This window comes from Microcaecilia unicolor, chromosome 3 (genome assembly GCF_901765095.1).
Source record: "Microcaecilia unicolor chromosome 3, aMicUni1.1, whole genome shotgun sequence".
NCBI classification, from domain to species: Eukaryota; Metazoa; Chordata; class Amphibia; order Gymnophiona; family Siphonopidae; genus Microcaecilia; species Microcaecilia unicolor.
The window spans coordinates 252,251,962-252,265,505 of NC_044033.1; the positions used below are offsets into that span (position 1 = coordinate 252,251,962).

At 45.9% G+C, this 13,544-nt stretch overlaps 2 protein-coding genes across 2 annotated transcripts in view; one reads left to right on the forward strand and one right to left on the reverse strand.

The window, feature by feature from the left end:
- The window catches only part of SYNGR4 (synaptogyrin 4), a 24,278-nt gene extending 16,773 nt beyond the window's left edge, over positions 1-7,505 (forward strand). The window contains exon 5 of the mRNA XM_030197822.1: positions 7,305-7,505. Within this exon, the coding sequence (XP_030053682.1) occupies positions 7,305-7,496 (192 nt within the window). The 3' untranslated portion in view covers positions 7,497-7,505. The remainder of the gene's footprint in view (positions 1-7,304) is intronic.
- The window catches only part of LOC115466521 (sulfotransferase family cytosolic 2B member 1-like), a 1,032,539-nt gene that overhangs the window by 873,074 nt on the left and 145,921 nt on the right, over positions 1-13,544 (reverse strand). The window lies entirely within an intron of this gene.

The following is a 13,544-nucleotide window of genomic DNA, read 5'->3' on the forward strand; positions in this document are numbered from 1 at the left end:
GAATGAGCAGAAGAATTGTGTAATGGAGTTCTTTCTGAACTTTTCTTTCCTGATGAAATGATTGAGCTCTCCTAGGTTGATGATAAGGCAATGGCCTCTGAATTTCTTGGGGATTGTGCTGATCTTGAGGGAATTCCTTGACCACCCTGGTTTGGAGGAATGTGTTGAGCTCTGTCTATAAGATGGCTGTGTGGTGGTATGGAAAGTTCAAAGGGCCTTGCGGAGGATGTTTTGATGGTTAGTGAGAAATATTCAGCTTGTACCCCTGGGACACAATGGACAGGATCTACTAGGCTTCCCAGGCCTTGAAGGAGGCACCCCCTCCCCCTTACAGGTATGATGTCAAAAGCTTGACTTTGTAGAGACTAGGCCTGAGGGTGAGAATTGCTTCTATTCACGTGAGTGTGGTTTCTGTGTATAGGTTTGCTGTGGTTGGCACTGAGGTGGTGTTCGAGCATAGGGTTGGAAACATCTTCGGGGGTTTAATTGTTGGAAGAATGACCTCTTGTAAGTGGCCTGAGTGGGCCTTCAATATTGAGATGGCTGGTCCAGTGGCTGGGAAGAAAGTTTACAGATTGTTCAACAGTTGTCCTTGTGAGATGGCATCTTTAACCTTGCCCCAAAGAGACTGTCTTCCATACAAGGATCATCTGCCAGACCTGGAGGCAGAAGTGTAGGTGTCATAGGTGGAGTGAAAGAGGTGGTATATGGTCTCTTGAAGTGGGTTAGCTTTTTGGTTCCTCTCTGAAGAGACCTCGTCTAACTGGAAGAGTGAATGCTGGTAATGAAGGATTTGCAGTTGATGTGCAAGGATTTTGAATGGAGCTCTGGTCAGCCCTTCTGCCAACTGAGTTGAGAAGTCTACAGAGGGTAGTTCAGTTGAGACTTGGTGGATTTAGCTTTTTTGAAGGCAGCTTCCGGTACAACAGATTGATGTGGTAGCTGAATATGGTGACCGGGGGCAGAATGCATTCTGTATTTGAGCTTGAAACATTGGGAGGTTGCAGCTTCTGATGAGCTGCAGATCATGTAGGTGTTGTTGGACAGGGAGTGCAAGGAACTCCTTAGTGGCTGTGCAGGATTACAGGATGGAGGCTTTGCCTGTCCACAGGTGTCTCTGTATAGGAGAGCTGTAGAGCCTTTTACATCTTCTGGAGGAAATAGGAATAGGAGTAATTCTCCGGCAGATCTTGGTGCTGAGGTTCTTGGGGTGGGAGAGAGGCAGCATCCTTCTTGTCAGCTCCCCAATCCATGGGCTCCTGCACCTTGGGGACAAATTCAGATTAGTGGGATGAGGTTAAGGACCAGTTGCCATCCTCACCTGCGTTGAGTGGGTTCTGTGGCAATGGTGGGGTTTTGAACTGAGAGCAGCCTAGAAGACTGGAGGAAGCTGGGGGTATCAGTTCAAATTTCTGAAGCAGTTGCGGAAAGATAGAGCCAGGATCTGGCAGTGCAGACTGCATGAAGGAGGAGATGGATGTGAGGTAGGACATACCTTCTCTCATGGACATCTGTAGTAAGAAGGGTTCCTTCTCTGGGATCTTGGTCTGCTGTAGCTGTACTGCCTGTTGTTGCAGTCTTTGAAATAGAGGAGTTGAAGCCGCCGCTGTTTGCTACAATTAGTAGGATCCATGGGCTGCCATGGAGGAGGAGGTGGCCTTGTGGGTTGAGGCAGTTTTCCTTGACTTCAGTTGAGCAGTTTTGGAGGACAGAACCTGCTTTTGCAGTGAGCTATTCAGTGAGCATAGAAGTGCTCCCTGGCATGGGAGGAGGCAGGGAGAAGCAATGGTCAGGCCTGCCATCATGCCCTGTGCTGGGTTGGGCTGTCGGGGCCCTCGCCAGGAGGGAGGATGGGTAGAGGTGAAAGATTTTCACACCTTTCCTGGTGCCAGGGCTGGGGGGGGAGGGTTAAGAACATAAGAATAGCCATACTGGGTCAGACCATCAAGCCCAGTATCCTGCTTCCAACAGCAACCAATCCAGGTCACAAGTACTTGTCAGAAACCCAATTAGTAGCAGTACCATTCCATGCTGTGCTACTTATCCTGGGGCAAGCAGTGGCTTCCCCCACATCCATCTCAATAACAGACTATGGACTTTTCTTCCAGGAATCTATCCAAACCTTTTTTTAAACGGCTGAGAAGGTGCTTGTTTAGGCTGGTGGTTATAAGAGTGCTCCAGAGGTTGATTAAAGAGCAGCTTCCGCATAGACCGGTTGGCAGTGAAGGAGAGTGCTTCGGAACAGGTCAGGCTGATGTTGCCATTTCTGGTATTGTTTTTTGTAGCGTTTTATGAGGATCCACTGACAGGAGAAGGGAGAGCTGTGATTGTTGTGGAACCGTGGATGAGGTAAACCGATCCTCTCGGCGCGGGAATGCCGGCGCATGCCTGCAACGAGTAAAATTTGAAATTAGCTAGAGGAGGGCTCTGGTACATTGGCTTCATGGTTGGTGTTACTAAACCACGTAGGCGCCTACCCACACCCAACATGCATCAGTTTTGAGTTTCCATGTGGCCCTTATGGTAATTTCATTTTCTATGTGCGTCCGCTACGCACACCGGAAAATATTTTTATTTTCTGGCACATGGGCAGTAATTGGACAGTAATCGGCATTTTACGTGCATAGACCATTACTGCCCGGTTACTGCATGAGACTTTACCGCAAGGTCAATGGCTGGCGGTAAGGTCTCAGACCCAAAACGGATGTGTGGCGGTTTTCATTTTGCTACACGTCCATTTCTGGCAAAAAATTTAAAAAAGGCATTTTTTATAGCTGCGCTGAAAAATGATTCTGCGTGCGCCCAAAACACACATCTACACTACCGCAGGCCATTTTTCAGCGCACATTTGTAAAAGGGCCCCATATGCCCCTGTTACAAAACCACGGTAATGGCTGTCGGTGTGGAATGGGCTGTGTCGGTACTATTGCCGTGTGGCTTTGTAAATGGGGGGGGGGGGGGGGGGGGGGGGGAAGTTGCTATATACCACTTTAGGTGAATTTCTTCAAAATGGTGGTAAATAAATCCTAATAAATAAATAACATGGCTGAATTTCCCTGCTTGTCTGCAGAGAATGCCAAAATCCAGGCTCATGCCTATGTACTGAGATATGTAACTGTGTTTCCCAGGGTGGCTCTAATGGGACCTGAGATGGGTTTTGTATACATACTATGCTTTACTGGGCTGCAAGAAAGCAGAGTTCAGTGCAGTCACAGAACTCATAAAAGCAGCATGATGTCTTTTTTCCTGCTGACACTTTTCATGCAGGAGAGGCTGGGTAATGAGCTCCCTCGCCTTTAAGTAACTCTCGATCTGATCTGTGCTGACCCCAGTGATGATAACTCCCCATTAGACCTGCACAAAGGTCTGTGCTGAGCCGTGAGTGGTGCAATCTTCCGCCAATTAGGTCACTGATTGATCTGTCCTTGGAGTATGTGATTAATTGACACTTCCACTAACATGGAGTGGGAGGGAGAGAACTCCACTATATTACATGGATTTATTAATACTGTAACTGAGATGAATAAGCACCGAGAACGCCCAGTGTCATGGTTTCACATCAAGGTTTCCCCGCTGACTGTGACATCTTACTGCAGCTTGACAGAAGACTGAAAAAATGAATGCAGCTGCACTAGCAAAATCGAAAGTGGCCAGAGCCAGAGGAGGTTGGCAGGGTCACAGCAGTCATAGACAGAGGATGCTGGAGAAGTGACTGCAGCAGAGAGTGGCCTGTGTTGGGGGGAAACTGAAGAAGAAACTGCAACAGTACAGAGGAGAGAGCAGCCAGAATCAGGGGAAGATGACTGCAGCAGCACAAAGAGAGTGGCCAGGGCTGGGAGAGGCTGAAGAAGTGACAGCAGCAATACAGAGAGGTCAGGATAGGCTGGAGAGGTGACTGCAGCAGAATAAGGAGATTAGACTGAAGAGGAGACTGCAGCAGCACAGAGAGGGGTCAGGACAGGCTGGAAAGGTGACTGCAGAAGGATAAAGAGATCAGCAGCACAGAGAGAGGAGCCAGGAGAGACTGAAAAGGTGACAGCAGCAGCACAGCGGGAGAGGCTGGAGACCTGGCTATAACAGCAATATAGAGAGAGGCTGGAGAGGTGACTGCAGAAGCATAGAGAAACCAGAGCTGGGAGAGGCTGAAGAAGTGACAGCAGCGAGAGAGAGAGAGAGAGAGAGAGAGAGAGAGGCCAGATCTGGGAGAGGCTGGAGAGGAGACTGCAGCAGCTTAGCAAGAGCAGCCTGAGACACAGGAGTCCAACATGACTTACGCAGTACAGAAAGAGAACAGCCAAATCAAGGGGGACAGAGGGAAAAGAAACTGAAGAGACATCAAAGTCCTAGACCATCGAGGAAGGATTTACTAAATGCTAAATCATTACTATTGTTTTTGTCAACCTCTCAGTCAAATATGACAGTCAATCATCGAATGCTTCTCTGAATACTTAGGACATGAAGGACTACCAGCAACTCCAAATGATCCGAGTACTTAACAGAAAGTACCATTTCTAGGTTGAAGCTAGTGGACAATTCAGCCACTGTCAGTTACAACAGAATAGCTTACAACATGGAAGTCTTCTGGCACAGCCCCTTGTTAATGTCACTCCAAGTGCCGACCAATGAATCACAAATATTTTTTATGCAGATGACCTAGCAATAACACACAGGCAGATGTCACCCAGATGAAGAACACTTTGACAGTTGTACTAACCAGGTGGATGATGATGATCAAGTGCTATCAAGTCAAAGACAATTCCTGATGACCATAAGACTTTCTCCAATCTGCTCTATCTTCTGGTTGTTACTCAGTTCATAGTTGATATGATTGAATCAGTCCAGTGTCTCTTCTGACCTGGCAGGTTGACTGATTACTAAATTTGTTAATCAACTTTGACCAAACGTAGATGAGACACAGGTCAGTCTCTTCAGCTTACGCAAGTGTGATGAAAATCAAGGATCAAACGTCAACTGGAATGATGTACATGATTCATTGTCTGATTCCATAGAACTTGGAATGACCCTGGATCTTGCTGCTGGAGTAATAGTGCCAGATTTCTGGAGAGTCATGGATAGCGAAGAAGGAAGCAGCAAATAGGGAACACGAGACTTCATCCGTAGAGTCACACCACAGCGACTTCCTTACAGTGACAGAAATAACATCACACCAGAGAATGCCCACAAAGAGATGTGGCAGTTATCACATGGAGAACTTACTGCTGGGATTAGCTTGGTTATAAGAGTGGGTGAATATTTTCTGCAGGGGTAGAGGAGGAATGGACCCCGTTGATGGTCCTAAATTGCATCCATACTGAAGTCAGCAAGTCAAGAACTGATATGGCAGAATGAAGATACCGTAACAGACCTCAGACCTGCAACTGTGGCAGGCAGTAGCTTTTGGTCTGCCCATTGCTTGAGGCAGGGACGTAGCCAGACACCTAATTTTGGGTGGGCCTGGGCCCAAGATGGGTGGGCAGAAGAATTCCGCCCTGTCCCACCAGTCATTTGGTCTCTCCCTCTGGCAGCAGCACAGAGAGACTATAGAGTAGAGTGACTGCAGAAGCTGCATAGAGTGATCAGTGACAGCTGAGAGGCTGAAGAGGAGACTGCAGCAATTCAGAGTGGCTACTGTTGGAAAAGGATGGAGAAGAGGCTGCAGGAGCAGAGCCTCAGTTGGGGGAGCTGGAGAGACTTGAGAGGGAACTGCAGGAGCACAGCAGGAGCAGCTTGAAGCAAGAGCTGCGTGGAGACACAGCAGCCCTGGCTAGCAATTTCTTAGCAAATCTTTCCGAACCCCGAAGAGTCCCCTTAATCACCACAGTTTGTACATCCTAAACTGATTTTTTAGGGATGCTATAAAGAAGCCTTTTCTCTGACAGGCACACAGAAGGACACAAAACAGGTGATGCTCTGCTGCTTAGCCTAGCAGACAATCTGCCAATCAGCAGACAGTGTTTTTTTCTTTTTATGTTTTATATGTCTCTGATGCAGATTTTATTGCTGGCTGGATTTTTTTTCTTGTTTCATTTTATATGTTACCCATTATTTGTTACCTGGCGACACGGGCAGGTGGTTAAGAAAATCAGATAAATGCATGTCTCATAAGTAATTTGTACTGGTCCAAATAAAATAGATCGTTCCTTGCTTTTCATGTACATGATCTTGTGTTGTCCCTGTTTTGAAGGCGCTTCATGCAGATTTCTCACACACACTGGCAGCAGACTGCTTTGATTTCAAGCCCAGCACTTTATTCTCATTACTTGGCACAGCCACCAAAAACCATCTGAGAACCTGCCTGCTAGCTTGGGTTTCTCTGAAAACATGAATTCATCCATTTTGACAGCAAAGGCCTTATGGAAGACCTGGAAACGATTTCATCTGAATAGCTCCGGGGTCTCAAGGATATTTATAGAAGGGATCTTCCCAAACAAACACACCTCTGGCGACAAAAAATGATAAAGGGGAAGGGACGACTTCCCTATGAGGGCAGGCTGAAGCATCTAGGGCTCTACAGCTTGGAGAAAAGACGGCTGAGGGGAGATACGATAGAGGTCTATAAAATAATGAGTGGAGTGGAACGGGTAGACGTGAATTGTTTGTTTACTCTTTCCAAAAATACTAGGACTAGGGGGCAAGCGATGAAGCTACAAAATAGTAAATTTACGAATCGAAGTCAATTTTTCTTCACTCAACGTGTAATTAAACTCTGGAATTCATTGACAGAGAATGTGTTAAAGGTGGTTAGCTTAGCAGGGTTTAAAAAAGGTGTGGACAGCTTCCTAAAGGAAAAGTCCATAGATCATTATTAAATTGACTTGGGGAAAATCCACTGCTATTTTTGGGATAAGCAACATAAAATGTATTGAACTTTTTCGGGATCTTGCCAGGTATTTGTGACCTGGATTGGCCAGTGTTGGAGTGGAAGAGTGGCCTAGTGGTTAGCGTGGTGGACTTTGGTCCTGGGGAACTGGGTTCAATTCACACTGCAGGCACAGGCAGCTCCTTGTGACTCTGGGCAAGTCACTTAACCCTCCATTGCCCCAGGTACAAATAAGTACCTGTATATAATATGTAAGCTGCATTGAACCTGCTATGAGTGGGAAAGCATGGGGTACAAATGTAACAAAAAAAAATAGGATGCTGGGCTTGATGGGCCTTTGGTCTGTCCCAGTGTGGCAATACTTATGTAGAAAGCAGGGTCTCGGTTGGGTAGGGAACACCGCTGTAGGCCACATCCGAGTGTTTTCCTCTTCGTCTTATTGTCTCTCGACCTTCTGTCCATTTCTCATTTTTCTCCTCCGCAGGGAACGCTGGTGTACCTGTCCATCCTACGGCTGCAGAGCGCTCCCGACCTCCTGTACGCCCGCTCCCTCGATGAACTGGGTAGCAGCAACACAGAGCTGGGTCAGCTCTGCTTCACCAACTCAGCGGAGTTTCACACCTCACCTGTCGGGGGAACAGCGGTTGGCAAGAACGATCCCTTGCCAAAGAATTAACGAGTTTTAAAGTCCCCAAGCTACTTTATTGTAATAAAGACATTTTTGTTGAATCTGAACTTGATTAGTGAAGCAAATATTTTATTTTAACATTTATTTATTTATTTGAGACTTGATATGCCTTTAACTGCCAGACAGAGCAAAGCGGTTTACAAAAATAAAAACAAAACACAAAGCAAAGAAAGAACTACAATATTGGGACAGGAAAGGTAAGCAAGCACAGAAACAGAAGTATTTCATTAGAGGTAGACATATAATGCAGAGATCAGTTGTGAAGGGGAAGAGTGTACCTGGAAAAGGCATTGAGTGACTCAGGTGGCCAGAATTTGTTCTGCAGCTTGAATTGTAGGAGCTACATCACGGTGGAGTCCTTTTACAATGGCGCGGTAGTCTCTATGCGAGTGCATCGTACGCCAAAACAAGACTACCGTCTGGCTAGTGTGCCCCCTGGAGGTCATTTCGGATTTGGCACGTGCCCATAACCCCGGGACAAATTATTTCTTAATTTCCTACTGCACGCAGCATTTCCTACGTTAATCGGCAATCGGCACGTGCTGGCCAGTCACCGCGCATGTAGTGCGTGAGCCTCGTTAGGTCAGTGGGTGGCGGTAAGGTCTCAGGCCAAAAATGGACGAGCGCTGGTTTCAATTTTAGCGCACGTCCATTTTCCGGCCCCTTAAAAAAAGGCCCAGTGCATGGCCAAAAGACGCACTTGCACTGGATCCCCATAATTGGAAGGTGACCAATCTAATGCCAGTTTTTGAAAAAAGATCCTGGGGTGATCTAGAAAACAGCCCAGTGAGCGTGATGTCAGTGCCAGGCAGAACGGTGGAAGCTATTCTGAATAATTAATCATTGAACACACAGATAGATATGGCTTAATGAGGCAGAGCCAAGATGGGCTTTGCAAAGGGAAGTTTTGCCTTAGCAATTTCTTTAATTATTTTGATGGCGTTAATAAATATGTGGACAGGGCTGAACTGGTCAATATTGTCTATATAGATTTTCAAAAAGCTTTTGACAAAGTCCCTCGTGAGAGACGTCTGAGAAAATTAAAGAGTCAAGGGATAGGAGGTAATGATGTATTATGGATTGGGAACTGGTTAAAAGGTAGACAACACAGAGCAGGTCTAAATAGTCCATTTCATCAATGGGGAAAGGTAAATAGCAGAGATCTGTGCTAGGACTGGTGCTTTCTATCATATTTATAAATGAAATGGAAATGGGAGCAGTGGGTGTGGGGAGGTAACCAAATTTGCGGACGACACAAAATTATTTAGTTGTGAAATCACGAGCAGATTTGAAGGCTGGTTAAGTGGTTGTGCCTAACTTAGGTCTCCTTTTACAAAGTGCCACTCTGTGGCAAATGCCACAAAGCCCACTCAATTCCTATGGGCTTCGTCGCATTTGCTTGCCAGAATTGCTAGCGCAGCTTTGTAAAAGGACCCTTAGGCAGTTATAGAATACATGCAGGGATGTGCCTATAAGCTCAAGTCCAGGACCGGCCCATGCCCGTCCCCAGTCCATGTCTCTTTGGACTTGTGTAACTAATCTTATTCTATAACTTCTGAGCTTGAATTTACGTGCTTATCCCTAGGTTCTATATATGGCGCCTAGATTTGCATGACAAAATTTGTGTGCATTCCTGAGATGCACACACAAATTAATTGCTGAGCCAATTAATGTCAATTTATTGGGTGCTAAGCTAATGATCCATTATTGATGTTAATTGGCACTGAGAAATGTCAATTTATTGGGTACTATCTATTATTGTTAATTGGCTCCCATTAGAAATGTCAATTTATTGGTTACTATCGATCAATTAATGTTAATTGGCACTCATTTGAATTTGCTTGCTTATCTGGCTGTGCGTTATTCTGATGCCTAACTCTACTACCGTGCAACTCAAAAGGGGGCGTGGTCATTCTTAAAGAAGACGGCCTCAGCGTGCCAAACTTAGGTGCCAGCTTTTACACCAGGTTTCAGCAGGCGTTAAGTCTGGAATTGGTGCTGGAATTGGCGCGTTCCTTTTATAAAATCACGCTCAGTGCCGATTTTCTCCAGCGCTGAATTTTGAGCGCCATGTGTAGAGTTTCTCCCAAAGTGTAAATTTGGGCACACAAGTTTATAGAATGTGAGGGACAGAAAAAACCCCCATCCTAATCATAAATATACAATGTTGGGTTCCACATTAGAAGTCACCACCCAAGAAAAGGATCTCATCACAGGAAAAGGGGCATGAAATGAAGCTGTTAAATAGTAAATTTAAACAAACCGGAGAAAATATTTCTTCACTCAATGTGCAAATAAACTCTAGAATTTGTTGCCAGAGAATGTGGTAAAAGCAATTAGCTTAGCAGGGTTTAAAAAAGGTTTGGATACTTTCCTAAATGTCCATAAGCCATTATTAAGATGGACTTGGGGAAAATCCACTGCTGATTTCTGGGATAAGCAGCATAAAATCTGTTTTACTGGTCTGGGATCTTGCCAGGTACTTGTGATCTGGATTGGCCACTGTTGGAAACAGGATGCTGGGCTTGATGGACGTTCAGTCCCAGTACGGCAACACTTTTGTTCTGATGAAGTCACTGGACAATAGGCTGAAATTCACAGCTCAGTATGCTACGGGCAGCATAACTATAGACCCTTTGGAATGATTCAGAAAGGAACGCAGATTATAATAATTAGGGCTTCTAAGGTGTTTAGAAAATGTAAATTTAGGGGGTTCATTAACTAATTGGCGCTCCTTGAGAGAACAAATAATTGTTTATTCGTGACTTGGTGGCACAGGTACTGCTACCTTTTCCTGTGAAATGAAAAACATACATTTGTTTAGCTGAGGCGGAAAAAGGCACAAAAACAGCGTGGAGAATCCAAGGCAGGCAAGGGAGGGGTGAGGAAGAACTGGGTAAGTTTTAGTTTTTTAGCAGTATTTATTGATTAAAACATATTAAAGGATGTTAAACTCTAGGGAAAGACAGGATACCACAGAACGCATTAAAATGTTTTGCGGTACTTTGCCTATTTGCAAGCACTAACTGGCATAGCACCTATTTTTAAGAAATATTTTTTGGAGGGGGCTAGCACGTTTGTGTTAGCGCAGACGAACCCCCGGATTTTAGGTATTACGACTTGAGTTGCATGCACACTCAATTAGCTTAACAAGCCAATCAGCGTTGATAATTGGAACTTAAGAAGCAATTATTGACACTTTTGCATGCACAATTACGCACACAAATGTCTAAGCGTATTTGTGATGCGCATAAATTCTAAATATAGTTGCAGAAAATGGCTGTTGGGCGTATTCCGTAACCTGGTGGTAACTGGGCAGTGTGCAGTGCTGCCCAATTACTGCCGGGTAAACGTCGGCACTACAAAATTGCAAATATTTTTCTAGCGCTGGAAACAGCAAGCACTGGAGGTGGGAACTACTGCCGGGTGATCGTTCCGGATTGAAAGGGCCCCTAAGTTTTTACAGGTGCCATGCTCGACCTGGAATAGGCTCTCATTGTGTGATATCAGGATGCCCAGTTGTGAAATTGCTGCCGTAGCGCTAAGACACAATACATAGGGCCTGATATCCAGCTGGTGGCGATCAGCATTTTGCTGACCACCGCCGGCTTTAAACTTGGAAATTCAGGAGTCCTTTTACTAAGGTGCACTGAAAAATGGCCTGTGTTAGTGCAGGCACGTGTTTTAGAAACGTGCAGATCCATTTTTCAGCATGCCTGTAAAAAAAAGGCCGGGGGGGGGGGGGGGGGGGGCAAAAATGGACATGCAGCAAAATAAAAATTGGTGTGCATCCATTTTGGATCCGAGACCTTACTGCCTGGTTAGAACCATGCGTTAGACAACAAAAAATATTTTTGACGTGTGTATCGGACGCGCGCAAAAAAAAATGGAACTACCGCCTGGGCCACTCAGTGGTTCCAAACTGATGTGCATTGGATATGCGTAGGCGCCTATGTGGATTAGTAAAAGGGCCCCTCAATGTCAGGCCAAGTCTGGACATTGAATTTCTGGGTTTCTGGAGCTGGTTAAGTGCAATATTCAGTATGAAGACAGGTCACATAAAACTCTTATCTTTTTTATGGGATTAACCTGGCTGGTTAAGAGCTGAATATCAGCACTTAACCGGCCAAGTGCCAACTGTACCCCCCAGAACTCCCCCAAATAGCTATTTCTCACTTCGGCGCTAATCGGTTGTTTTCAGTGGCACTAAGTGATTAAATGCTGGTGAAAATAACCGGTTACCTGTCCAGGAGCCAGTTAAATCGCTTTGTATATTGAGCCTGTGTATTTTAGGATGGTGGGAGAGCCAATTTAATAAGAAGCCTTTCCCCACATTCACAATTTAATTTTGGGATGCCACCAGGTTCCTTAATAAACATGGTGCAGTTCAGGAGCCAGCGAAGGAAACAACATTTCTCTGGAAGCAGAATAGATCTTAATAAATTAAAAGCGATTGACGTGATTGGCTTCGTTGTTTGGTAAACTATGACTCGCTGGAAATCGATCAGCTATGCTGCACGTGCATGGCATATGTATAGGGTTTATTTATACACAGGCAGGCTGCAGCATATGAAAGTATTGGAAACAAACGTTACATGAGCCTGGAGCTGCAGAAGGGAGCCACTTCCCAGGAACAGGCTTTTCCTGCTTTTTCCTCTGGCAGCTGAAGGAAAGAGGGGGCAGGGACAGAGGGGAGGCACAAAACCAGGAATGACTGTCATCTCTTACCCTGAAACCAGGCTGCGCAGCAGCTTTTTAGACCCAGGGCCGCCGAGAGGGGGAGCAGGGGGACAAAATTCCCTGGCGCTGCAGTTCCCTGTCTCACCTGCCTGCCTCCTCGGCTCCAGGCCCCCTGCATTTGAAGCGGCAGTCACAGATCGCCTTCCTTCGGGCCTTCCCTCCCTGTGTCCCACCCTCGCGGAAACCAGAAGTTACATCAGACGAGGGCGGGACACAGGAAGGGAAGGCCAGAAGAGAGGCGATCTGCGACTGCCGCCTTGAAAGCAGGGGGCCCAGAGCCGTGGAGGCAGGCAGGTGAGACCGCGGACTGCAGCAGCGGGGGGAGCGACGGGGGGCGGCAGCGGCGGGGGGTGGGGGCAGGGCGGCCTTGCCCCAGGCACGGCCTAGTCTCTTGGTGGCCCTGTTTAGACCATATGGACTGAGTTCTATATATCACACCTAAAAAATCAGTGCCAAAATGAAATACGTCTAGGCTGAATTTCCATGCGGTTTATACAATATAAATTTAGTTGTGGGCAGCTACGCTAAGTAAAACTTGGTATAAATGCAGACACCTAAATTATGCGCTGACAAGGTGTATTCTGTAACAATGTGCATAGATTTTAGAAATGTGCATAATTCGCCCATTCCACACCCCCTTTTCAACTACGCAACTTAGAATTTACACGCATCACGTTATAGAATATGCTTGACAGCTGTGCACGTAAATTCTAATTAGTCAATAATTGCTTAATTGGTAATTATTGGTGCTGATTGGCTCGTTAACTTGCGTGCGCAAATCCAGAATACGACTGGATTTGCACACACAACTTAAAGTCATGCTATATAGAATTCAGCGACATGGGGGTAATTCTCTATAGCTCACCTGGGATGCTGAGCGTGGATTCTATAAGAGCAATTGCTGTTGTAGAATTAGTAGTGTCAGTCCGGATTTACACGACTAACTTTATGTGCAAGCACTTATGCTAACTGAATGGCAGGCGTTAAGTGCTAGCGCTAGCATTCTACAACCAGTGCATGTTTCAGGGACGCCCCTGTCCCGCCACATACACATCCCTTTGCAGTTGCATATGATGGACTTTGCGTGCGCAGTTTACAGAATTCTAAGGGTAGCTGCGTGCACAACTGCCAATAATTGGTTAATGCCAATTAGCAGCTAATTATTAACTTACACCATTGACACTACCCTGTAACTTGCATGTGCAACTTTGCACACATGGAGGGGCATAATCGAATGGGGGCGCCCATCTCTAAGGACGTCCCGGCGAAGGGGCAGGGAAACCCGTATTATCGAAA